Genomic DNA, 27,902 nt, shown 5'->3' with positions numbered 1-27,902 from the left:
TTTTTTTCACCGCCCCTCCCCCACACATTCTCCCCCTCCTCCCCCCCCCCTTTTTTTCCCCCCTGCCCTGCCTCCCATCCCTGACATTTCCCTGTCTGTGCCTGCCCTGCTTCCTGGTGCGCTGGCCCTTTAAGAGGCGGAGCTAAGTGCTGGGAATACACGTCACTTTCAGGACTTGCACACTTTGAGATCAATGAGCTGGAGGGAGGAAGGGGGGATCTTCACTTCTGCCTTTTTTTTTTAGTTTCTCTCTTCCAGGAAGGAAAACAAAAAAACCAACAACCAAACAAACAAACAAACAACCTTTGGAAACCCCAAAACCCCCAGAAATTACCCCAAACAAGACCTGCAAAACACTAAGAAGAAAAAAAAGCAACAGCTTCTTCTGCCTCTTCCTCTGCACTGCAAGGCTCAGTACTACTCTAGATGACTGCATCAGCACCCTGGGGTACAATGTGCTAAATTCTGGGAGCCAAGGGGGGACAGGGGCACCCACTCTTTGCCCCCTCCCCCCTTTTACCACCCTACAAACAGGGACTACCACTCCTGGCCATGTCTTCTGCACAGTGTTGCATTAAGGTGAGTCCTTTCAAGTATTTGCTTCTTTTCAACAAGAACTGTCCGGCTTGGTCCTTAAATATGCCCGGGTGGTGTCTTGCAGGTAGTGGTGTCTTGCAGGTAGTGGTGTCTTGCAGGTAGTGGTGTCTTGCAGGTAGTGGTGTCTTGCAGGTAGTGATGTCTTGTAGTGCACAAGGTGGGCGGCCGCAGACACCGATACTTAACGATACTTAATGTTACATTTGAGTTCTGTCTTGCCTTAAACATATAATCGCTTGTCTTTGTTTTGTTACAATGTATATAAACATTTTGTATCTGATAACAATGAGTTAATCCAGCACAGGTATAATTCACCAGCACACGCGACTACCTACGCATATTTACAGAAAAGAGGGTTTTTTATATATATATAAATATGTATACATTATATATGAAACATACTATAATGTACATTACGCAAAACATTTTCATAAACCTGATGACCAAGTCTTGGCGGAATGGATCCTAATTACTTTTAGGACGACTTCCTTGAATGAGGAAGTAGGACTCGGTTGTTAGAATTCTAAATTAAGCTTCCAAGAATTGTATATAATCCAGAAACTCAACAACAACGCCAGTAAATAATTTTTCTTTTTTTTTTTGCTTTTTTTTTTATTAATATTTTTATTATTAATTTTTTTTGTACTTTTTTTTTTATTTTTTTATTATTATTTTTTTTGTACTTTTTATTTTATTATTATTATTATTATTATTATTATTATTATTATTTTGAGGCAGGTGGGCCAGGCAATTTTTTTTCATAATCGAGAAAATAATTTAATACAAATCAATATACTTTCAGCTAGTTTTATGGGTCTTTTTTCTGCCAATAACCCAATTTTTTTTTTTCAACTTAAAAAATGATATTTATGTTTTTGAAATTATTTGTAATGCTATCATTTAGAATAAATACAGAATATTTTATCATCGTAACAAATTCTACATTTTAAAAGTACAATATAGAGAAACAGTTTTCATATGAAAATGAAACATTCAAATTTAAAATTAGGTAAAAATAATATAAACAATGTTTCCCAGATTAAGTGGCTAAAATGTTATTGATAAGGCTTGTTGGGGTTAATTTACTTATTTTATGGATTGTTCCTGTGTTTAAATTGGCCTATGGGGTAGCAGCACCGCTACATTCTAACAGGGTAATTCTGATTTGAATACTCGCTTCCTGATAGGGAGAGCCTGGCAAGGGTTGTGGCGTTATACACCTTCCCATAGGCATCACATCTAAATGCATGGGACACCCCTGAACTTCACCCTATGTAACTGGGGGTGATGGGCCCAAAATTGGGTGACCTAGAACACTCTAGAAATCATGTTCAAAAAAAACTGTATTTAACTGGAATTTTTATTATTATTTTTTTAGTTCTTACTGTATTTTTTCTAACATTTTGATGCTATGTATATATATATGTGTATGTGTGTATATATATATATATATTATATAATAATTTATTTTATTTTTTGTATTATTTTTTCCCCACAGGAATTAATAAATAAATATATATATATACATATATATATATATATATATATATATATATATAATTTTTTTTAGATTTAATAACATGTGAGGTCTTGGCAAGATAATGGTTAAATTGCAGTTGGGGGGGCCGCGGCAGTTAATATTCTGCAATCTAGTTTATATTATCACTTACTTCCTGCTTTTCTATGGCAGAACATTCAATTTCCTGGAAAAAGGCATAATCTCGTATTCTTGGTAAACTACCCCTCCCTGACATGGATTCGCGTGATATAAACGCGTTCGTTCTGTTTGTGCCGTTAACCGGTAATTTACACGAGTTTGCAGGGAGGGTTTCAGTAATTTCCACCGTTTTTAGATTGTAAGCTCACGCGCGGCGCCCTCAGAAGCCCTCCATTCCTGTGTGAAGGTACCGTAAGGCTAGAGGGCCGGATCCTCAGGTCCTGTTGTGTCTGAATGTGTAAATGTTTGTTAACCGCCGCGTATTTAAATTGTACAGTGCTGTGGAATATGTTGGCGCTTAATAAATTAAATAATAATTATACACAATCTTCAACGTTACAAACTGAGTTTAAAACACTTCCTTTAAGTAGAAGTTGCAGCTCTGAAGATGCAGAAGGCCTCCTCCTCTGTGGTCTGACGATTCTTGGCACTGATTGGCTTCTTGAAGCAGCCAATCGGTGTTGAGGAAGGAAGCCCATTAAAAGCAATGGGAGAGCTTTCCAGTAGAACCGTGAATAAGGATTCCTGTTGGTCTCCCATTGGCTGCCTGGTATTCTAATTTTGAACCCCAATATGCAAATACAGATTTGTATAAAATTAAATTAAAGGGACAGTCACATATTCTATAGAGTTAGAAACATTGTATTTTTACCAGCATCTGCCAGTCCTTTGCCAGGCAGCACCCCTAGGCCCAGGTGTATAACAAGGGCTCCATCGATCTACAACGGCCACGAGAAAACGTGATTTCATTGTTTTTCTTTGTTGTCTGGCACTGAGGAAGGTTTGCACGGTTGAGGGTAAGTGAAATTGGCCCTGGGCCCCTCAACCTCCCCTAGGAACTGCCCTGCAGATAGGGGAAGGTGCACTGTAGTGAAAGGGAAAGGGCGCTGGATCGCAGAGAGGGGGCCTACATTTTTTTTTAGCTGGAAGATCTGTAATGTAAAATTAAAATAAAAAATCATTTAGATCAGTTAATGATTTATATAGCGCCATCATATTCCACGGCGTTGTACAGTGGGATGTTAGTGTCAGTTTATGTTTATCGTTGAATAACTATTAACATTTTTATTTACTACATGACACTATATATATATAATCACTGATCCCATCTTCTGTCCCGGCCGCCATATTGGATTCCTCCCAACTTCTACCCTTGGTGAAGGGGGACGCGGAGGGCGAAGCTTGGGGGTAGCGCTGGTGCGCATGCTCCCAATCCCGCTGACGTGATGACTTCTACCACTGTCCTGCTCAGTGTTATAGAGCCCCAAAATCGGGACTGTCCTGTGCAAAGCGGGACAGTTGGCAGGCATGATATTATATGTTTTTATGAGGTGACCCTGAGGATATATTGAATTCTTTCTATTAATAATCGTAACCCGGTCCTGTAACTGAAAGGTTAGGGGGCAGCTGGTTGGAAAATGAAAAGCCCCCCCCCCCCGTATCCCCGTCTCCGGTTACCTGGAAACTCCGGTTACCTGCCTGATGGGAGTTTCCGTGTAATATTGCCCCGAACCGGCTCCACCGCCGGTTAAAAACTCAGCTCCACAAAGGGTTCCTTCCAAGTCCTCGCAATCAGATATTTGGAACTTGAGTCACAAAGACAAAACTGCGAGCCAAAACTTATTAAGGGGAAGGATGAATTATAGATAAGGAATTTAACCCATACCGCGCTTCTCACGATTGGGTTTAAACAAAATTATCGATTTTATTTATATTTTATACGTTTATTTTTATTTTTAGTATTTTTATTATTACTTTTACTTTTAGTATTATTAATATTTATATTTTATACATTTATTATTATTACTTTTAGTATTAATATATATAGATTTTATTAATTAGTATTATTATTACCGGTACTTTTAGTATTATTAATATTTATATTTTATATATTATTTTTAGTATTGTATTATTAATATATATCTTATAAATTTATAATTATTATTACCGGAACTTTACGTATTATTTATATTTTATATATTGTGTTATTATTTTTAGTATTATTACTTTTAGTAGTATTATTAATATAAACAGTATATTTTGCATATTATTATTTTTAGTATTATTAATGTATATATTTTATTAAAAGGTTCATGTCCAAATGTTTGTAGACTTTTGTATAAAAATGGATACACGGAAGAGTGTAATATAACAGCTATAGTATATTTGATGCAGGCGCTATATACTATCAAAGCTTTTTTTCTGGGATCCATGAAGCTCAGCATTTTTTTGGGGTTTTGTTTTTTTTTAAATATATGTATAAATTTTATTGTGTAAGAAATATTTAAATTACTCAGAAACGCGTTTAAATTCACGTTCGTGTTTTGGCTTCGATGCATCATTTATTAATTTTATTGGTCTAATGAAGTCCGTTCTTCAACAGACTTTCATTAGTCAGAGAGTCCGACTGGGTGATTAAGACTGAGCCATTCTATTGTCCCCCACAGGCAGTATTATAAGGAGTCGGGGTGTTTATAGGATCGGGGCTCAGATAACAGAACGAGAACTCATGCAAATGGCTGATATGCAGCTGCCTGAAAATATTATGTTCTACAAAAACTGCTTTAAAAAGAAGAAAATTTATAAAAATTGCCTTTTTTGTGCAGATTGGGGTAAATTCCTTAGAAATGTAAGGAGGGGGAGTTATTGGGTGTGTGTGCGATCCGTTTGCCTCAGGTTGTTGACTAAGGCAATAAGGAAGTTTTCGCTTTCTCGTTCTCCTCGATCTGCTTGAATGGCAGATAATCACTGAAATCTCAAGATGGCTGCCGGTCGGTGGATCTGCTTTTTGATTGGTTACCGTTAATGGGATATTTGGCGTTACGGCCCCGGTTGGAATAGTCCGGTTAACATTAGAAAGTTATTGCATTGGGCCCTCAGCAGTGTGATTCCCCCCCCGATACCTGTGCATGCGCAGAACGTCCAGCGATGGTTGATTAAGAGGGGCTTCTGTGACTATAGGTGCCGGCTGGACCCCGAGAGTCTTAAAATATTAACCCTTTAATAGCCCATTGTGAAGATTCTACGCAGCGACTCGCCAAATGTGTTACCATAACGGCTCTAAAACCGGTCGTCATGGGAACCTTGACTTGTCATTATTTAAAGATCAACTTAATCGAGTCACCTGTATTCAAGCAGGGATATCTGCCATAACATACTGCAGTCAATCAATGAAGAGTATGAATGAGTTCGCTGATGGCTGCGCGACCCGGAGAATCTGCCCCTTCACCCCGAAAATGGGGCAAAAACCCTGAGACCCGGGGTAAGATGTTGAGAGTTTCCAGGAATGCCTCTAAAAGGTCAATGTAAACGCTGGAAAAAAACTGGGTACCGGCAGGTGCTGCATTTACGTGGCTTTAGGAATTAGTCCGCCCCGTGATATATAACATGTGCGTTATTACACCCATTGGGGAACCGGATCAGCCTGTTTTCTATAACTCGCTAAAACTAAGTTTTTACTAAAAAAATAACATGTAAACCCAAACTTTTTCACTCCCTGCCGTTTAACACGTTTTGTTTTTTTTTAGTACAGAAACTTTCGATTTTCCGAAAATTAGTTTTTTTTAATTGTTTTGTTTTTTGTTACCGAGTTGCCGATGTCACTAAAGTGTGTGCATCACTGACCCCCCCCCCCGGTTCAGTAAAAACTACAACAATTGTCCTAGATTTGGGGAAATTATACAATTTAAAAAGGGGGTAGTTAAATGGGTCAGCCTCCCAGCAGAAGTGGTAGAGGCTAATACAGCGAGGGGATTTAAACATTCATGTTAAGGTAATCTGATTAAGGAGTCTTTACAGCAGGAAGAAGGGGTAGACTAGACGGGGGCCGATTGGGGCCGATCTGCCGGCAGATTCTATATTTCTATTCATTGTATCTCTCTATTTATTCTGATGCTGAAAGATATCTTATACATTGGAAGATTTTCTCTGCTTTAAGCAGGTTTATTCGTTGTCTATGGCAACAGCCTATCATGGGCTTCCTCAGTGTCACATGACAATCATTCCCTGTAAAATAATAAATAACACAACGTTTTACTGAATTATTTCTGGATTTTTGGCATCCATTAGTCCCGGGAATCTTGTTTCTAATCCCGAATTTACTTAAAGAGGCGATGCCATCAGCAGAGTAGGCCGGACGGTGCCTTTAATTATTGAAAAATGAATTATATAATAAAAGATAAAGTCGGCTCGTTTAGAAACCTCCCGTGTCTCCTTTGTCCCGTTTGCACTCACTTCATGCCCCGTGACTTTTAGATACGTACTTAGGCTTCTATATGTTTGCCATTTCGTGTTTGAACAACCTGTGTACATACAGCTGTCTGTCTATAATTGTACAATGGCTGCTTGCCCTGTGTCACCCTGACCCCCCGGTTTTGGATCGGTTTCCCCGTTAATCTGGTCGTGGCCAGCGAGACAGAATTACCCTCTGGAACTGCATCTTGCCCTCCAAGTACCGTTTGTACATTCGGACATTTCAGCCCACGGGAGAACAATGGAGCCGCCAAGAACATTATTCAGAGTTTTGCCAGAGGAGTCAAAGTGTGACTCCACATTCTAAATTGGAACATTGTGCATCCAATGGCTGACGAGAGAGGCAAGGATCTTGTCTCTCTTTGGCTACGAGGAATGCTGCCTCTTTGTTTTTAGGGAACCCTTGCAGCGTGAGTGCAGCGTGAGTGCAGCGTGAGTGCAGCGTGAGTGCAGCGTGAGTGCAGCGTGAGTGCAGCGTGAGTGCAGCGCCTGGCTTCGAGTGGCTATACCCAGGAATGATGACGAGGTGGCCCCGGCACTTTAAGGCCCGAGGCCTCCTGATGATGTCAGTGCCATCTTGGGCCTGGCTATAGCGAGGGCTTGACCTTGATTTAGGAAGATGGAGGAGTTATGGAGGGTATGGGATATACCGGGTTAAGGGTTTGCAGTTGCAACAGAAAATTCCCCGCTTCCTCATTCCCTTACAGCTGGGGAGACGAATGAAGATAAGAGAGAATGCGAATGCATGGGCTTTTCTAGTTAAAAAAAAAACCCCTCGTTGTAGACTGGCCATGTTGACTAAGTGGTGCGGTAATGAGTTATGTACATTGGCTCACGCATGGGGGAGGCATACGGCTCCTGGAACTAAGACAGGTCCAACGGCCAATTCATATTTGAGTGTGAGTTTTGCTGAGTATACGTTTGTTGGCTTTATTTTTGTCTGCTGTAAATTCCCGACCCCACTCATTAACCGCCCCGTTTTTTTTTTCATGTCGGTGCCAGCCCTTCCAGACGCCCTTCTGGTGCCACATTCCTTGGAAATAGCGTTATCCTTCTCCTGTACTTGGCATCGACACAAGACGACCTCCCCACCTACGCATGGGCGTTAAGGAGAAGGTTCTCTTGTATGCAATTAGCGTGACGGCTAACTCGTTTCATTATGTAGCCAAGATCGTTCCATGTAGACAACAGAGAAAGCCCACCGCTCTTCACGATCTTAATAAACGTGCTTGGGTTTGGAAAAACCATAGAGAGCAACTCGACAGGCTAGTATGGCCTTCTATTCCCAGTAGCTCCTTGGTGGGCCAAACCATTCCAAATATGGAATGAGGGTGGATGGGAAGGACCAAGAAACAGCAAGACCAAGGTCGCCCTAGGGCCCCCGTCTGATATATGGTATCAGCTAAAATATTAAGCGTTGGGTGTCGAGCTCCAGTTCCGGGTCTACATTGACTTTCGGCGCATGTTTTTTGGGTGTAAGCTCCGTGATCCCTGGCCTTGCAAGTCGTGGCAAGGAAAATAAATTCTTAGTGAATGACCTCCTATTACCTTTTGTTGACGTTCGAAAGGATAAAAAAAAAAAAAGTGAAGTCTTGGTTTGTTGGGGGAATTTCCCACCTGTGCCTGAAGCGAATTTCTACCGAGTTTCGTTAATTCTATTTAAAAAAAACAACGTTTTTGGGAGAGCTGCAACCCTGCTCGTGCCGCGTGTCTTCATCAGCCGCAGAGACAATCATTTATTATTATTATTATTTTTATTATTTTTATTTTTATTATTATTATTATTTTTATTATTATTATTATTATTATTTTTATTATTTAGAAATGGCAAAAAAAGGAGATTGACCCCCATCAGAAGGAGGGCTTCAGCCAGATACCCCTATATAACGTGTTATGACATCACAGCCTGTATAAGGGGGGCAAATTAATGTTATCGTGTCATAAGTGGGTATTTGTCCCGCCACAGGTTTAAGCAGCAGCCACGCTGTTTTTTGTTTGTTTTCTGAACATTTTAGATGTTTTGTATCAATATCAAATAATTGATGCGGTTTTATTAAAATGTATATTTTCTGACATATTGAAAACGTGCATTCTGTGTTAGATCTGCCCGGGGTAAAGGGCCACAGAATTCGCGCAGAGACGCCGCTCACGCCGTATATTCCACGTCCGTTTATGAAGGGTGTGACTTACACGGTTCTTGGGGGGACTTTTCCTGTAGGCTCCTGCGGCTTTGGGAGCAGAAGGGATTTAGAGGGTCAAAGGTTTAGAGTAAGGAAGTTTTACTTTTACTGAGAGAGCTGTAGATAAGTGGAACAGCCTCCCAGCAGATGTGGTAGAGGGTAACATAGTGGGGTAATTTAAACATGCATGGGGTAGGCATATGGCTCCTGAATCTAAGACGAGACCAACGACTGATTAAGGTTTGAGTCTTTACAGCAGGAGAAACTAGACGGGGGCCGAATGGGGCCGATCTGTCGGTCCGTGTTTACCCAGTGTTCGGGGGAGTGCGCTCATGCACACAGATCACGGATAAGCAGAGGCTCACGTGTGATCAACTCAGATAGCTGGGTCTGGGCTTTTCCAAGTTGACTCATGGCTCGTCCGACCAGTTCAGTTGGTTTCTTCACTTCCGTTTCACGTTGGGCTCGATCCAGGGGGTGAGAGTCGCGGTGACTCTCCCAAATAACATGAAGTATCTTTTAACCCATGTGCACCCAGGCTAATTTTTGTATGTGGGGTCCCATTTCAGGTATATCAATCTCCCAAATCCCCCCCCCCCCGATTATCGCATTGAAAGAAAAAGGAAAGAAGGAAGTGCATGGAGGGGGTGGAGAGATGAGGGGAAAGAAGGAGAAATGGAAACTAGGAAGGGAAAGTGAATCCTTCACAAGCAGAATGGTAGCCAGAAGCAGATGGGGGTGGGGGGGCCGCAGGGAGAGCTGCAGGGAGAGCACGAGGTGGGGTTACAAAAAAAGGAGAGAAGCCCAAAATAGTGGAGAAAAAAAAGGCGAGGGAGAGATAGAGACGGGGTGGACTGATAAACGAGAGGAGGTGAGAAAAGACACGTCGCAAAGTTACAAAGCTCAGCAGCAGGGAGAGGGTTGCAAAGGGTTAACTCGGCGAGGGCCACGGGGCAACATCAAAACGTTGTGGATCAGATTGAGTGGGAGTGGCGGGTTGTGCCAGCTTGGTTTGGCTGACCGTGATGGGAGTCGTGTTCCTCGGCAGCAGCGCTTGTGGTTTCTTATCCCCGATTCCCTTCACCTGAGATTAGGAGCGTTGGCTTCACCAAATGTACTACTAGCAGCCCAAGAAGCAAAGGGTTAAAGAGCGTCAGCTCTAGAGCCCAGCTATGTTTTATAATGCTTTTTTTGTGTGCTGGGAACACTTAATTATCACGTGACCCACACCCGGGCACTGATAGGCTGTTGCCTTTCCTAAAAATTAGTTTTTTTTTAAAAAAAGGGCAGAGACACCTGCCATTCCCTCTGCTGCTGGCCTATGACATCATATTCCCGCTATCCGAGGTAGAGCTCAGCGGGGTTGCGGTCTGGGGCCCTGGAGAATGCATATGGTAGCGCTGCTGCTATACCATGGCATCGGCCATCCTCTCTTCCTGTTCTCAGGATCTGCGTGATTATTCCTCCCCATTTAGTTACCTCTCCCCAGTTGTTAAGCGGCGGCCTTTTGAAATTTGAATGAGTTTAGGAAAACAAAAAAGATCCATCGTGTGTTTCCATGGTTACTGTGTTTACGCATTGAACCCGCTAAGCATGTGCTACATACGGTTTCGCAGGAGTGGATGGCTGGCCTTGATGAGAGTGATTGCTCGCAACACCTCCTGCGCTAGAAATCATCTATAAATGTTGCAAAGAAAGTTATACTGCAAAGTACATTTAACCTGCTTTAAAAAAACAACGATAAGAAATGATAGATGCAAAATACTTTTGCTGAAAATGTAGTAGATAAGTGGAATAACCCCCAGCAGAGGTGGTAGAGGGTAATACAGTGAGGGTATTAAACATGCATGGGATAGACATACGGCTCCTGAATCTAAGACGAGACCAACCACTGATTAAGGTTTGAGTCGTTACAGCAGGAGATACGGGCGACTAGACGGGGGCCGAATGGGTCTTTATAATATTATTTATTTTTCTCTTTTTTTTTCTTCTTGAATCTCCCAGCAGGAGCAAACTTCCTTCTCGCCTCCCGAAAGCCCAGCGCGGAACTGCCACCCGTCCTCTCCGTCGGTACTCCATGCCCCTGCGCCGCGCTCTTACAGGATGGAAGAGGACGCAGTCAGGCTGCCGGCACACCTGCGTGAGTACCCTCCCCGCGCCTGCCTCTCGTACCCCTCCGCCACCCCTTCTCCTTCTCCACCACCCCTTCTCCTCCCCGTCGACCGACTTACTACCAGCCTTAAGTGAAAATGCCACAAAAAAACGTATAATTGTTACAGAAATAAAATTTACCATCTGTGTGATTCTGGGGAATAAACGCTGACCGTGGAGCCCCCGACGCATGCGCTGGGCTGCCTGCCTGCGTGCGTCGTGTGTCTCTGAGGCTCAGTCCCTCTTAGCGTGTGTTAAGAAGAAGAACCATGTTAAGAGTAGTTGGGTTTCAAATCCAAAACCTGGCTGAGAGTGTTTAGAGTCATAGCAAACAAGGAAGGGGTTAAAGCGTGGATTAGCGTTGCAACAATATTTTGGGATGATGCAGCGGTTGTTGGAACCCAGCATTCCTAGGAGAACTATTTTCCTGGTTGTGCCTCCAGCATCCATTTGCCTCCTATCATAGGGAAGACACCTTGTGGTGGCACCCCCCAGCTTCTCAGACCCCCTAGGAAGCTGTCCAGGGCCGGCCCAATGCATTGTGCTTCTTGGGTCCAAGGATAAAATGCTAAACCCCCCCCACACACACAACCTCGCCCACATCCATTATGTTATATTGCCATTCACTCGCTCATGCTCTCTCACACTGTCGCTCACTCTCTCGTCCTCTCATTCACTTTCTCTTAAGCTCTCTCAACCTTCTCTGGCCCGGTCTCCTTTCATGCAGCTCTGCTTCTTCTCTTGCCTTTCTTGTTCTTCTTTGTTTGCTTCTCTCTGTGTCTTTCGTCTTTATCCATTTCTTCCTGTGTCTTCTTTCTTCGTCCCCTTCTCCCTGTGTCTTCTTTCTTCGTCCCCTTCTCCCTGTGTCTTTTTTCCTTCATCCACTTCTCCGCTCTGCCCTTTTTGCGTAAAAGTATCGAGAGACCAGAATAATGCAGAAAGATTGGCGGAAGAAAAGGTGCACAAATGCTTCTCTTTCTCCTTGAATCTACCCCAAAAGAACATGCCTCGGGGCGGCGGATTGCCTCTCCTGCCGACTGGGTCCCGCTGCGAAAGGCTAGAATGACATGTTGAAATTGTCCTAAAAATAAGAGAACTCATAAAATTACCCCAGTGGAGAAATTATTTGGCTTTCTGAACCAAATAGTGTCTTTTTTACTATTAATACGATGACCGGTTTTCAGCCAATCAGCACGCGCTACGCCGCCCTGGAACAGGCATGCACCAAATATCTTTGACGGTTATATCCGGAACTTCTCACAAATGAGGAGGCATCGAAAAAAGGGGAATTCTCAAGCAACAGAACTTGCACAATCGCACGGGAAAGCATGAGTTATTTTTTCTAGTTAAGGGACCCAGCATTCACCGCCGTTTGTTAACCCCTTATGGTGCTTGCCCAATGCAATAAATCCTGTCTTAGCATCATGGGAGTTATAGTTCCACTGTAGATGGAGCTTCACCTATTGATTCTATAGGTTATGCCCTCGTGTTTGAGAAAGGGCAATAATTATCTCAATATACATTTTTTTTCCGTGATATTTGTGGAACCCGTGCCGGTTACAGATCTTTCTGGCAAGCGAAGTGTTAAGATTTAAAACTCCGTAATATCGGCCAGTGGTCGTTTTATATATATATATATTTTGGATTTCTTTTCTTTTTCCGCATCCGGTGCTTTGTAGAATAAGCGATGTTCGATAAGCCCTATTTTTTTTGGGGGGGGGGGCTGTTTGACTCCCTTCCCCTTGGAACATGCAGGAAATTTCCTATTTGGGGAGCTCGGAGTGGAAGGAATTTCCTGCGTGGGCTGATGAGGTTTCCTGCCGCAGCGACTTTCTTGGAAGAATCCGGCACTTCCTAACTAAATGACGAACGCAACCAGCAAAGTGTGACGGGCGTTTGGTAAAATTAACCCTTTATCTGTAGTACCGCGGGAACCTCCACCCATTGTATGGAACACGGCATTTAGCATATATTGCTTAAAAATGTAGTTGCCTGACCCCCCCCCCTCAGTATATACTAGTATTATCTCATGCTAGTATATTATTCACATTCATTTACCAGGTAGAGAATAAGTGCATTCATAGACTCGGAATCAGATGTTATTCATTTTGAAGATATGATGTGTCATGCAGAAGCTAAAGAAATCATAACTTAACAAATTTAAAAATCTTACTTGAATAACTATAGTTTTTTTCCCTTCCATATTCATTTTTTATGCCTAGTAACTTCTGTGTGTGCGAATGAATGAATGAATGAATAACTACCTCTTGTACTGTTATATATCTCTTTCAAATAAATAATCTAGCAGGTTGTGGTGCTTTAACACTGGTGGTTGAGTAGGTCAGTGCGTATTGTCCCCACACGCGCATGCACGTTTTGTGGCTTTGAGGTTGCCGTGGAGACATGCCTGCCCGGAGAAGCCTGTTCCGCGTGATAACGGCACACTGCAAAGTCTGTTTGACCGCAGGAAATTTCCTGCCCAAGTGACATCTCTTCCTGTACAGATGAAATGCATGATGGTTAAGGGTCCTTGGAATGGCTCGAGATTAAATAAATAAAGGTCGGGACCCGTCGGTTTATACACCATTTACACAACCGAGCAATAAAATGTTACCAAATTCAGTAATAATGATACCAAGAATGTGAAATATCTCAGCTCCTGATAGGTCTGTATGGATTAATGTATATTCGTTATGTTTGTGTTAATTGCCCCAATTAAATTGAACAGCGCGGCGTAATTTGTTGGCGCTTAATTAATAAAAGGAAATATTAGTCAAGTCACCAAAGTCTGGATGGCCCGTCTTTCTTTTTTTGTAGTTCTAAATATGGCCACAAGGGGGGGGGTATGACACCGGAAGGGTGCTTTATAGCGCCCAATGATGCGGATCGCTATATCAACCAATGGAATGTTGCATCTAGCTGTTTGGTTGCTATGGCGATAAGGCCGATTTTAAAATGTGGCCCCAGAATTGCCCTACTGTGACCCGTTTGGTGAGTTTTAGAATGTGTTGTCTTGGCCAGCCTGAGTGTGTTGAGGCTGGACGAATGCTCTTTGGGCTACCAGGTTTCTGGCTGGACTATTCCCCCCCCCATTGTAGTAGCGCCATGCTGGGTTGGTAATGATATTTTGGGGTGTCTCCTGCAGGTCTTCCTCCTGCACACTGGAGCAGGGAGGACGTCTCCCAGTGGCTGAGATGGGCAGAGATCGAATTTTCTCTGCACCCCATAGAGAGCAACACTTTCGAGATGAACGGGAAAGCCCTGCTGCTCCTCACCAAGGAAGACTTCAGATACCGCTGTCCCCACTCCGGTAAGGTGGTGGGATCGAGGTGTCAAGCGGTGGGGTGGAAGTGCTGGTTATCCAAGGTGGGTGAGGTCCTCCACCAGATATGATAAACCAGCGCCCACCACCAGGAGATGTAGATTTCACGTCTTTGTGATCTGTGTTAGATGGCCAGTGCCCCAGGACACCTACAGCCTCCCGCGTGTCTCGCTGAGGCGCTTAGTCATGTGATGTGGGATCCATTGATTGTGTTCTCACGGTGTGACGTGTGGTTTCTGCAGGGGACGTTCTGTACGAGGTTCTGCAGCACATCCTGAAGCAGAGGAAGTCGCGAGCGATCCAGTCCACCATCTTTCATTCAGGAAACTCTCTACATACTCATCCTGAGGTCCTTCTTCCCCAAAACCACCACAATGGTGAGCACCCCCCCCCGGCAAATATTTATAAGTCCCTCCTGCTGAAAAATAGTCTTATGATGAAGGTTTGTTTCTGATTCTTGTTGGTTTAGATCATCACCCGCAAAGGCCTTCAAGGACACCCTCCGATGCTCTCCCGCAGAACACAGCCACTATAGAGCTGCTCCACCGCTCCCGCTCACCGATGAACACGAACCACCACCATTCTCCCGATCAAGAGACACGCCCACTACGCTCCCCTCTGGATACCAACCTCCGCCGTCCGTCCCCCGCGGAACGTCTGCATCGCTTGCAAAGTGAAACCAACCATCACGTTCAGGACCCCTACCCGCTCTCCGTGTCTCCCGCCGAAGCCAACCACTGCCCCGTGGACCCTATCAACAAAGCTAGTAGCCCAAGACAAGACACCCAGCGGGTCATTCAACTCATGCCAAGCCCCATCATGCACCCGCTTCTTCTAAACCCGCGGCACGCCATGGAATTCAAGCAACCGAGGCTGGGGGCAGACGATGGCCAACAGCGTGAAGGCAAACCCATGAATCTGTCCCATCGGGAGGAGATGGCGTACATGAACCCCATTATGGTGTCCGTGTCCCCTCCAGACGAGCAGGCCATGCCCATTGGCAGAATAGCAGGTTTGTTGGCTGTGTCTTTGATCCAATGGGAAGGTCATAGTCATAGGGGGGAGGTTTGTTGGCCATTAAAAGTTAAAAAACCACCATTTAGGAACAATTTACAAAAACATCTACTCCATTTTTGATCTGTGTATTGCGTTCAAACCGGTGCCAAATATACAGATCAATAGGTGAGCTGAAGGCACCTATAAGGCGGTTGGTGAACCCGCTATTTCTTTGACCTACCCCGGGATGGGGTTATATATAAATAATCGCATGGGTATAGCTTTCCGATTTTTCCGATTATTTTTGTTTCCTTGCATTCTAGGCATAAAAAAAATATCACTTTTTTTTACTAAAATTCCAATGAAATGAAATATTGTCGCGGTCTCGCGCTTGTTCTCCCGACCTCACCCTCTCGCCTTTCCGTGTGCAGACTGCCGGCTGCTGTGGGATTATGTGTACCAGCTCCTGTCCGACAGCCGATACGAGAATTTTATCCGCTGGGAGGATAAGGAGTTGATGGTTTTCCGGATCATCGACCCCAACGGACTGGCGCGTCTCTGGGGCAATCACAAGGTACCGGGCGCCCGGAGTTTTTTTTATTTTTTTTTTTTATGGTGTTTTTTATGTACAGTTGTAGTTTTGGGGATCTTGTTAATTGGCTGGAATCTTTCTCTAAGATATTAATTTATAAAAAAAAAAATAGCAAAAAACTGTAAAGTAAAAAATATAGAAAGACTGATAATCGTAACGAATGCAGGAATGGTTTTTAGTTTTAATTTCACTCCTTTTAGCTCTTTTCTCTCGTTAATTGTTTCTTCTGGGGATAATATAAGCGTAACGGCACGTTTTCAGGGGCCTTAAACATTTCAACTCATCGACTCCCTTCTCCCTCCCCCCTTTCTTCTCCCTCTCCCCCCCTTTCTTCTCCCTCTCACCGTGTCTGTCCTTTCCCTTCTCCCTGTCCCCCCCTTTCTTCTCCCTCTCCCCGTGTCTGTCCTTTCCCTTCTCCCTCTCCCCGTGTTTGTCCTTTCCCTTCTCCCTGTCTCCCCCCTTTCTTCTCCCTGTGTCTGTCCTTTCCCTTCTCCCTGCCCCCCCTTCTCCCTCTCCCCATGTCTCTCCTTTCCCTTCTCCCTGTCTCCCCCACTCCCTGGCTAATTCCTCTTTCTCTCCCGACCGATCAAACAGAACAGAACAAATATGACATACGAGAAGATGTCTCGTGCTCTCCGCCATTACTACAAACTGAACATAATCCGTAAGGAACCCGGACAGAGGCTGCTCTTCAGGTAACAGAATATACAACTCATTATTCCTCCCCAGTCTCAGTTACTGAGCACTTTTGGAACCTTACCAGGCAAACAGGTGCAGCCTTTAGGGCAAACAGGTGACAAATCGCCTTCAAATAGGAAAACTGTAAAAACGACAATAGAAAAAAAAATACAAAAAAATTACTTAATAAAAAGATTTTAAAAAAAATCTGTTACGCCTGTTTCAACTTTTTAATGCATCTTTTTACTGTATTTGCCCAAATGAATGCATATATTGTATGGGTCGTTACATTAATACAAAAATATATTACATGTTGTCATATATCCTAGCATTCCATCCGTGGGACGCTCTATTCACGGGTAAACTATGAATGAGGAAACATTTTAATTTATTACCGAATTATTTTTGAGTTCAACGGATGCATTTAGTTACAAATTCAGCAGAGCAGGTGGAACAACATCTTTAATATAATATCTCTTATTATATCTTCCCACCCTAGATTCATGAAGACGCCTGATGAGATTATGAGCGGCCGGACAGACCGCCTCGAACATCTGGAATCGCAGGAACTAGATGAGCAGATGTATCAAGAGGATGAATGCTGAAGGTCGCGTCCTCGGCTCGGTACCCGAAGTGAAAGGTGGATGAATGAGACGCGAGGATGTAGCGGGAGGATGAACGCCAAAGGCTGTCCTCTCCACTGGGGCAAAAAAAACCAAAACACTGCCTCCATTACCTATAGGAAGTATGTATAGACTGTAGGGATATTGTCTCGGGACTATCAGGACCGCCGGATGTTGCTAATTCTCAGGGAGGATTGCTGCGCTGGGCAGCCAACGTGAAGCATTTTTTTTTTCCCAAGGAAGGATGAAATGGATCTGAGTTTTAGAAACCTTAGTTGGGTTTTTATTTTGTGTTTTTAATTTTTTTTTATTATTATTATTTGTACTTCTTGAGAGATATCCTTGGAGGTATTTGCAATGCATAAGAAATGTATATACCCCATGGCAGCAAACAGAACGCCCCTCCCCGCCAGCAGAGGGAATGAGTTCTGACGTGGAAATCTCCTCCTAATCTCATTATTTTTTTATTTTATTTTTTTTTTTTAACATTCACTTCACCTCCTGGAATTGCACTAGTGACACAAAACAAAAACACTGTTCTGACATCATTTTTTTTTAGTCTGTGATGTCACCGAAGTCTGTGATGCCACTTCCTGTTTCTGTGAACCTCCCACGTCGTCCCTTCCTCGAAACTTACTACCTGTGACATCATCTTTGTGAACCGCATAACTATTTGTCCTGTGAAACGGCATACTCTGCGAAGTACCCCTGTGATTGTCTTTCCGAACTTTTAAATTAAAATAAAGAAAAAAAAAAACTGCAAAAAAAAGGATGAAATGGACAGACGCCTCTTGGCAGAATGATTTAGATTTATGGGTGAATTAATTTTTATGACGGAATACGTTTTCTTGGAATGTATTTTATGATAATGTCTCTTCTTTGGTTTGCTTTTTTTTTTGTTTTTAACAGTTGATCTATTCTGTAAAGAAATGGGGAAAAAAATGATTTCATAATGCCGCTAATGGAATAATTTCATCGGTTTTATTTTGTGTGAATATTGCAGGGGGGGCAGCGGAGGATACGGGGGGGCTTCAAAAATCAATTAAAATTTGTATTCGTAATGAGTATTGGATTTAATGTCACAAGGAGCACTTTGCCCACTAGGTTCATGTTCTAGGACCCCCATCCTCAAACACTTCCAACCGGGGGGGGGGGGGAGTGATTTAGTAACCACGGAATTGGACTTGAGTTGCAACGGCAAAAAAACCATCCCCCACCGAACTATGAATTATAGAACGCGAGTTTTGGGTCAACATGGACGTCAGTAACTCAATATTAATGGTTAAAGGTGCTGTTCCACTTAGCCAAAACTTTAATTCCCTCCCTCCCTCGTATGTTATAAGCAGCAGATCTGTCACAGAGAACATCACAGAGTAATTACGAACGAGCCCAAATCTTCTGATTAGCAAATTATTATTTTTGGGAAAGGTTTGGGGCATTTAACATTTAGTATAATGTTTTTAACGATGCATTTAGTTGCAAAGGTGTTTAATTCAGCAGAGTTGGTGGAACGGCACCTTTAATGCGGTGTGATCAAATATGACGTCGTTTATTCACCGTGTCTGAACCCAGAAATCCACCAACTGGGGTCACCCAACTGCGGGGGTCGATGGGTCTTGAACGCAAGACGTACCCCAACAGACATAGAACTTGAGTGCCATCTGGTGGACAACAGCCAGCATAGCAGGTCTTATTCTTAACGCATGCGGTAACATAAACAGACTTAAAATCCATGATGTTCAATTACTCCAAGTATCTTTTATCCAATATTGTGCCAAGATGTAAAAAAATACCTTCTTGACTCCAAAAGCAGTCAGATTTGTCCCTGCGTAAGATAGAGAAGATACCCTTGAGTTTTCGGTAAAGTTCTATGATAGGTCTTTGCACAGCCTTTAAATATATTTGTATACGGTCACCATAACCCCGCATCTGCGTCTTCCCTCCAAAGTAACCATTAGATAGCCTTCTCCAAGCCAAAGGCGGTGTGGCGATAGAGAATCAGCCGTACTGAGCGTGTGCCAGCAGTCAAAATGCCCACCGGTGAGTCCTTATTGAGTGACAAGAATGCATTGTAAAGAAATTACCCATATTGGTAAAAACTGCCATAAATTGGCTGTAAATTGCCAAAGAATCGGGGACAGATAAATAATAGAGGTTGAGTTAATGGCTATATAATGGTCAGGGGCGGGGGGCGATGGTCTTAGGACATAATAAAGTTGGATAGCCCAGAAGGGAACCATTAATTAAACTGGCGTAATATCAAAAAATACCGGATTTACCCCATAAAGGGCTGTCATACACTGTGTACTCTGGAGACAAGGACTGTAAACATAGTCTGCAGAGCCCTTGCCAGGGCTTCCAGCATATAATACGCACTGGATAATTCCAATATGGCCGCCATTTTCTACTCCCCATTCTAATGGGGCGTAATTAACCCAGGTAGATTTTTGGCCGGGCTATGGGCAAGAGAGGCTGAGTTTGCCCTGGTGGGCTTTGAGGGTCCCGCTCATGAGCTTCCAATGTATGGCACTTCTGAGCAAATATTTGAATGTGGGGGGAGTATATCGTAGGTAAACACCACAAATAAGTAGAAAACCCCCCAAAAACTCATGCTTATACAGATTTACAAACCGCTGCCGATTGATATATGTTCATGGTGACGACTGATCGTATATTTCTCAAACACCCCAGTTAAAAGGAAACTCCAGACATCAAATGCACTTTAGTACATATGATAACTGTGAGATACCTTTAAATCATCAGACTACGGAGTAGGAGGGAAGCTGCAGCTTCTCCCTCAAGCAACTATACTTTTTTTCCTTCTTTGTTTTAAAGAATGAGTATTTTTTTATTATATTCATTCTTTTTGGTACAAGAATGTCATTGGTTACTACTTTAATTATGTAAGGCTTAACCTTTAGGCAGCACGGTACACTCCCATTACCCCCAGGCAGGGGTGTGTCCAGGATTACAATAAAACTGGGGAACCAGAGACTGGGAATAAAGCAGTAGAGGATTAGAGTAGAGTGATCGCGTTGGTGGCACAGAAAAGGACCCACAAATCCATCTCGTTCCAGGAAGCCAGATTTTTATCCCGTCGTATTACAGGCTTGGATCCTGCTAGGAATTTACACAGGTAAGGACATCATTGGAAAGAAAAATCCAACAGATTTATAAAAAAAAATTTAAAAAGGGTTTTTATTACGTTATTTTAATCGCAACTGACTATAAAGATTATAAGGATAGTTTAATCTCAGAGTGTTTCCCCCAAGTATCAGGGCGAATGAGTGGATTCTCCGGGTTGCACCGTCTTGAGCGTCTGATTTAATATGTGAGCTTCCTTATGCTTTTCTTCCTGCTACATCGGATATTAAGTCCCTGCTTGAGTAGAGGTGACGTAATCATTAATATCATTAGCTGCTAACAAGTCCGGTGTCTTGTCATGTCTTTTTTTTTTGCTGTGTGTCAGGGGACCAAGGGCTGACGAGGGAAGCAGGTGAGTCAGGGCTGGGAGTTAGTCCTCCTCCTGAGGATTGTAGATGGTGGAGTGGTCTTTGAAAAAGTTAGGAAGAGGGAGGAGAGGGAGGAGAGGAACCTGTCACGGTCTACTTGCCAAGCCGTGACAGTGTGGAGGGGTGTGGGCATGAAGGGGTTAATAGCACCAGGCCTCTGGATTTACTAACTTCACCCCTTAACAGGGCATAAGTTACACCAAATTAACCCCCAAATCCTGCCTGTATCCCCCCAGGTAGTCTGCCACCACTCACGATTTTGAAACCGGATTTGTAAGAAATCTGAATTAGAATCTTTATCTCTCTATATATATCAACCCACCCCGGGCAACCAACATATATATATATCCTGTAGAAATTAGATAATAACATTACAGTAACGTGTTATCCTCTCCTAGGGTTTGCGGATATCAATACTAGAACCCAAAGACAGATTTGGATTACTAATATTTTAATAATAAAAAAGCAAATGTTACACAATTACAAAAATACAAGACATACAAAAGAAAAACAAAACAAGCAAACAGTTCTTCAAAACAAGGGGACTTCAACACAGGATCAGAGGTTGCCAGCCAAGGAATAGAGAGGAAGCATCCATTGTAAAATGTATCAAAATTTATACAAATCCATAGACCATAAAATCAAAACGAGGGTTACATAGCCAGGCACAGAATGGAGACACAGGCTAGATGCTTAACGCTTCGCACAAGGAAGTGATTAATCGTAAGCAGCCGGGCGACCTGTGAGCCTTTGTACTTTGGATTTTTGCACCGGATCCCATACGCTTCAGCGCTCATTGGGAGAGAGATCCCTATACTACAGGTCTGGAGCTACTCCCAAGTTTGTTTTTGCGACTCAGGACCCTCACTCACGGGTTCATCAATAAGCTGGCCTGTGGGAACTCCTTAAGTCCAGACGGTTTCTTATGATGTTCTTCTGATCACAGAATATCATGGAGTTCTGCTTTGAGGTCGCTGCATTGCCCCTAAATCTGTCTCTTTTGCAAGAAAACGCCCCTCTGACCACATGGCCAACTATATGACCCCTTTTCCATGAATTGGTTCCCATCTTGTATCTGTCACTAAGTTATGGTGGGGTAAAGGTGATGGAAACCCCTCCACTTAAGCTAGGAATGGAATTCCTATAACTCAGGGTCCTTATCAGCCATGAATCACCACAGGGGTCCTGGGAAAATGACACCTCTGGCCAGAACAGATACAGAGGGCATGCACAAAGAAACACATTTAAATCAACATCAGATTAACCCATTGAATGCTAACACAAAGGAACTAACCACCTCTGCTGGATTACCCTTCCATACATCCACTATATCATATGAGTTAATCGTGATAGAACCAGGCTGGGAATCCCCCACCTCATTGCCATAACCCATAGGCAGCCTATTACACTCCTATATTGGGAAGTGTCACTGGGTTACAGTGTAACTGGGAAGCAGGAACTGGGTATAAAGCACTCAGGCTGCACTCACGGCATGAGAGACACTCCAGAGGCCGTCCCGTGTCCGGACGTCTCATTCATCCAGGGGCCGAGGTTCGTGGCTGTGAGAATTTTTGTCAAATACTTCAACTTTGGTGGCTTTCATCTGAAATGTATAATTCTTCCTCCTTGAAACGGTTTATTGAAGGCTTTGATGCTTATCAGGAACTCATGCAGGTAACGACTCGGGACATTATACTTATTACAATTATTTATTGTTTTATATAGCGCCATCATATTCCGTAGCACTGTACAAAGGGTAGACAGGGCATAACAAGTATTATATAACAAGATGTCGTACAGAAACAACAGGTGAGGAGGGCTCTGCTCAAAAGAGCTTACAATCTAGCGTGGGCACATCATGCGGAGCCGTGATGAGCCAATGCTGGATCTCTAGGCAATTAACCCCTTGAAATCTGGTTAGCAATAAAATAAGTCCATACAAGGCATCATTTCCAGGAAAAATCCATTTTATTAATTGTCATTGGAAATGTGGATATGTTGGCTGGGTACTGAGAGTACTGCCGACGGGGTTTGGGGAGAGTGCTTCTGTTGGGGGCAAAGTGGTGCATTAAGAGACAGCTGTGACTTCCACAAAAAGTAACAAAAAAACTTTGTATAAAGATTCAAAATGCAAGATTGGTTGCTACGGTGATTGCATCATATTTAACACAGCAAAACTGCTGCAGGCTGGCTGTTTGGGGGGCACCGACAAGCTGTTTGGGCCAGCAGGTCGGGTAGGAGCCCAGATGCATGGGATACTAAGGGCTCTGTCTGTAGCCCTTGATGCATCATGATGGGTACATAGGTACAGACAGGCACACAAACAGACAGAAAAGCAGGACTGGAATCAAAGAATACAGGGGAACTGCAGCGAGGACAGGGGAAACCAGAGTGTCAGGACACACGGCTGGACTGTTAGTGAAGTCTCGAACACGCCTGGGTCTGGTACGCAAATCTGGATCGTAAACGTAGCCAAGGTCATACACAGGAGATCAGAACAAAGTACAAGGAGCTATAGCTACAATCAGACAAACAGGAACCAAAGCCAAACAATGCAAAGCCCAGACTGAAGGGGAGAACAGATATATGAGGGCAGGGCTAAGCTCAGGTAATGAGGCTCAGCTGTCCCAAGTAATAAGAAAGGGGTGCTGCTGAGAGGGACGCCACTAGTGGCTGCAGGTAGACATGACAGTGTTAGGATTATCATGTAGTCCAGGCTGGTAGGATGGAACCCCCTCCTCAAGGAGCAGCCCCTGGGCGCTCCTAGGTCTGTTGAGCGGCAGTACTCAGATCTGTGGTAAGTACTCTTAGCCCAAGGACATAGAGCTTCTTCAAATACTTGTAGGTCAACTGTACGTACGATAGTCCCGTTAGGTGCCACCACACAGTCTGGTGGAAGGGGTCCATTAGAACCAGAAACCGGATGAGTGGACACCTTATTAACAATGAGTAACGTGTCCTCTATTGCATGAACTGTACCGGTGAGTACGACAGGGGCCAAGGCAGAGCAATGAGCAGAACTCACAGGACCGGACTGCCTCCTGACTGGACTGGAGGGGAGGTTTTTAGGAGGCTGTAAACCCTTCACAGGCCTTTGGTTATTCGGAAATAGTTTGCCAGGATCTCTGCTTTATAGATACATTTTTGGATTAAAATCAATTATTGTTTGTATTTTATATATATATATATATACTCAATAAACATAGAGTCTGTTTACAATTCTCAAGTACCTTTATTTTATGATACCCTCAGTTATTGATTATGAATAAAGGGACCTTACCATTTATATAAAATGATTTCTTTGGTACCTGCGTGATAAGCTCTGCTGAATCCTGAGAAAGAAGACGTTAAAAAATGGGAAAAAAGGTATGGACCACATTATAGAGGCAGGGTTTGCTCCCATTCCGAGATGTTGCTGTTGTCGCAGGCAGGTTCCTTGGACTGGGGCCTGTTAGTGTGAGTTACCCTCCAGTCTTTTCTGTTTTTCCTCTTTGGTGAATGGCTCTCGCTTGCAACTCTTCCTAGATGCTGTCTTACTTTTGGCCTCAGTCTTGGATTCTATCACAATCCTTAAATATCTGGAGAACACATTCAGCCAATAATTCCAAAACTGCTGTTTTCCCCACGGACTCCTCGGAGTGGCCTTTGCATTCTGTCAGGCCCCGGGCCAGCAGGTCGGGTAGGAGCCCAGTTGCAGGGGAAACCATGGGCTCTGTCTGTAGCCCTTGATGCATCATGATGGGTACATAGGTACAGACAGGCACACAAACAGACAGAAAAGCAGGACTGGAATCAAAGAATACAGGGGAACTGCAGCGAGGACAGGGGAAACCAGAGTGTCAGGGCACACGGCTGGATGGGTAGGTGAGGGCTATTGCTGTATACAGCGTTGGGGGCTATATTACTATATGCAGCCCTGGGGGTAAAGGAAATGTTTTTATGAATAAACAAATATATATATATATATTATATGGCTAATTCCGTGAAGTTATATGATTGCTATTTATACAAATTGAATAAAAAATATGTATTTTGATATTTTTTATATAAAAATATATTTTTTTTGTGTTCAGGCCCCTGTAGACGGTATAAATATGGCTGCGATAAGTGATGGCGCTTTGGACGAGATACCTCTTGAGGTCAAAGACAGTCCTGAGTTCAGGATCCTCATGGCTTACGCCAGCCGTTCCCTCCCCGCCAGCAAATTACGGCGTCTGCAGAGCCGGCCGGACGGGTCAGAGGAGGATTCGGACGCCAAACAGATCCCAGGTACCGAGGATCTGGTGGCCAGAAACAAGGAGGACCGCAAGGGCCACGAAACCTCGAAGGTCTCAAAGAAGAAAAGCAAGAAAAAGTGGCTACGTCGAATGGCAAGAGGAATGAGGGCACGTTATGCAGGTCAGCGGTGGCATAAAATGTGACGGTCCTGCCCAACTCATTATCAATCCCCGATTTACAGACCCCCAAAAATATTTTTCTTATTTATAAAATTATAATTTCCTTTAATAGTCATCAACCATTCCAAATGGGGACAGGGCAGAGTGACCCCAAATCTATACTTGTATAATATGTATACCTCTCTCTCTATCAATTTTAAACAGGTCTCAGAAAATATTTGTAGCACAAAAAAGTATTTTGAATTATTTTGGTTAATATATTTAGATTGTTTGTTTTTATTTTTTGTTTTTTATCAATTAAAGGCAGATTGACTGCAGAGGCAACGCACTAATTGCAGAATATCTAGAAATCTCTCATGAAAACTGTAGTTACTCCTGCTGTAGAGACTCAAACCTTAATCAGTCGTTGGTCTCGTCTTAGATTCAGGAGCCGTATGTCTATCCCATGTTTGTTTAAATCTGACACATTCACAATAAATTGTGTTAACAAATATTATTACTTGAAGTACTTATTAATATATTTACTTTTTATATTATGGTAAATAATTATTTTTAAAAGAGTTATAATAAATGATCAGAGAAATGTTATTAGTAAAATTATTTGTAGTTATTTTGTTTAAAATCAATATAATATATTGGATTGTATTTATATTATAATTTATATAATATATTATATATAATTATTAAACTCATGTATTTAGTTTTATTTTATTTTTTTAGTGCATTGTGGAATTCTCAGCTTATTTGGTTGTGGAGATCATGTGACCTTTATGTTCTCTTCCATTTCGGTTACAGGAGAGGGGGATACAAACTTTGAGAACGTCGTCGCCGGAAAACTGCGGAGGATTGTTAAGTCACAGCTGCGGAAGACGAAGAGCGAGAAGGTCGTCTTTTATTATTATTATTATTATTATTATTATTATTATTATTATTATTTTATATAGCGCCTTCAAATTCCGTAGCGCTGTACAATGGGAGGACAGGACACAACAAGCAGTATATAACGTAACAATTTGACTTACAGAAAACTGTATGGATTCGTAACTGTCAATGTCCATCCCGGATTTTTGAACACAGTGGAGCTAGAGATGGTAAGGAGACCCCTGTGCGCTTTTACAAGATCCTTTTGGAGTGTGATAGACAGTGTTCCCTCTAAGCTGTGCGCTTGTGCGTGCGCACATAGCTTTTTAAGAGAGCGCACACGTCCAAAAATTGTGCGCACAACAGTTTTTCCCCAAAAAAGAAAAAAATAATAACTTTTTGGAAACTTTATGCGGCGCGGATATTGTGCGCACAAAATTTTTGCTCTGTGAAAATTTTTGCACAAGAGAAATTTTCTGCGCACGCCAACTAAGAAAAATTAGATGGAACATTGGTGATAGAGCTATAACTATTAATAATAATAGTTATAATTGTTATTTATTAATATTATATAGTTATGATTGTTGATTTAAATTAATATGTATTCATTATTATATAGTTATATAATTGTTTCTTATAAGTACCGGTAATATATTATTTAAAATAAAATGTATTTATTAATATAATATAGTTGTTGTTGTTATAAGCAGTAATATTATTTACAATGTATTTATTAATATATAGTTGTTATATAATTGTTTGTTATAAGTATATTATTAAATTGTATTTGTTAATATTATATAGTTGTTGTTGTTGTTGTTGTTGTTATAGAATCATTTGTCCCATATAATACCAGGCAAAGTGAAATAATTCTTAATAATCAATGTTATTTATGAAGGGTTATTGCAGGTGCAAACTTTTAAAAAGGTGTAAAATAGCAACCAGTAAAATTGTTCTCTTATTAGGTCATGCTACAGGTTGCTATGGCGATAAGATTTAAATCTTTGCACCCAAACTTTTTTTTTCGCACCCTAAAGTTTTGGGGGCACAGATTAAGGAAGCTTTTGTATCGCGCGCTGACTCACTGTTTTCTCTCAGAAAATGACGAGTTAATTAAACAACTTGTGAAGCTGCTGAGGGAGGAAGGGGACAAAGCGGATGAGAAGGTAAAGTACATAGAATTTACCGTCTGATCGGCCCCGTTCGGCCTCATCTAGTCTGCTTTAATCTTAATCAGTGGTTGGTCTCGTCTTAGATTCAGGAGCCGTATGTCTATCCCATGCATGTTTAATACCCTCACTGTATTACCCTCTACCGCTTCTGCTGGGAGGCTGTTCCACTTATCTACCACCCTCTCAGTAAAGCTATAGCTTTGCAGAATTATGTACAATATAGCTTTTTTTTTATCTGAGACATGTTATATATTTTTTAAAATTTATTTACTTGTATACTTTTCCAGATACGAGCGAACCAAACCCTCCTCCAGCAATTCCGCCAGGTGTTTTCGTACGTGTTCTTAGAACGTCTGGCTAACTTCTACGTTACAGAAACCGTCTCGGATTCCGAGCGAAAGCCGCAGGTGAAGAAAGTGGCCATGTGCTGCGACCTCATCACGAAAGTAACGGCTTTGGAGGTGCAGCCGATGAACAGAGTGCTCGGATTCGGAGCGCGGTACATGCAGAGCCATTACGCCACGTTTATCCAGAGCCAAGGAGGATGGGTAAGGTTCTTAAATCCGCATAACAGCGGTGTACCTGTTTTGTATGAAAGAGCTCTTTTATCTCGTTACTAAATAAAACCAACAATTCATTATCTTGCTGCACGGTACTAAACAAAGGTATCAATTCCCACAGAGGACTGTTTGAGCCTCTATTATTTTGCCATAATATTCCAATCACATTTAGGCTGGTAGGTATCTATAATACTTATTACTCTTGTTACTAATCAATGTTTAGGGGACACTTTAATGAGCAAGTAGATGGGGTGGGGTGGGGTTTGTAGAATTACCCCCCTCATATCCATTTG

General features: G+C 42.5%; 2 protein-coding genes across 3 annotated transcripts; both read left to right on the top strand.

The window, feature by feature from the left end:
* The first annotated feature begins 114 nt into the window (after positions 1 to 114).
* On the top strand, positions 115 to 17,205 carry ETV6 (ETS variant transcription factor 6). 2 transcript variants are annotated; one of them, XM_053462473.1, is made up of 8 exons: positions 115 to 579; positions 10,750 to 10,885; positions 14,042 to 14,206; positions 14,461 to 14,595; positions 14,688 to 15,230; positions 15,646 to 15,788; positions 16,401 to 16,501; positions 16,984 to 17,205. In XM_053462473.1, exons 1-8 carry the CDS (start codon positions 553 to 555, stop codon positions 17,087 to 17,089), a joined length of 1,356 nt encoding a protein of 451 aa, XP_053318448.1. In that variant the 5' UTR covers positions 115 to 552; the 3' UTR covers positions 17,090 to 17,205. The 2 variants fall into 2 exon arrangements, with proteins under 2 accessions (XP_053318448.1, XP_053318449.1); XM_053462474.1 differs by lacking the exon at positions 115 to 579 and adding an exon at positions 9,581 to 9,616.
* Positions 17,206 to 22,227: 5,022 nt separating this feature from the next.
* On the top strand, positions 22,228 to 27,460 carry LOC128490302 (uncharacterized). The gene is made up of 6 exons (XM_053462132.1): positions 22,228 to 22,293; positions 24,693 to 25,017; positions 25,812 to 25,900; positions 26,041 to 26,107; positions 26,976 to 27,043; positions 27,398 to 27,460. Exons 1-6 carry the CDS (start codon positions 22,228 to 22,230, stop codon positions 27,458 to 27,460), a joined length of 678 nt encoding a protein of 225 aa, XP_053318107.1.
* Positions 27,461 to 27,902: the final 442 nt, after the last annotated feature.

Source organism: Spea bombifrons, chromosome 4 (assembly GCF_027358695.1).
Source record: "Spea bombifrons isolate aSpeBom1 chromosome 4, aSpeBom1.2.pri, whole genome shotgun sequence".
Taxonomy (NCBI): Eukaryota; Metazoa; Chordata; class Amphibia; order Anura; family Pelobatidae; genus Spea; species Spea bombifrons.
Note: the sequence above shows the minus strand (reverse complement) of the source record. Positions and strands in the feature narration are given on the sequence as shown.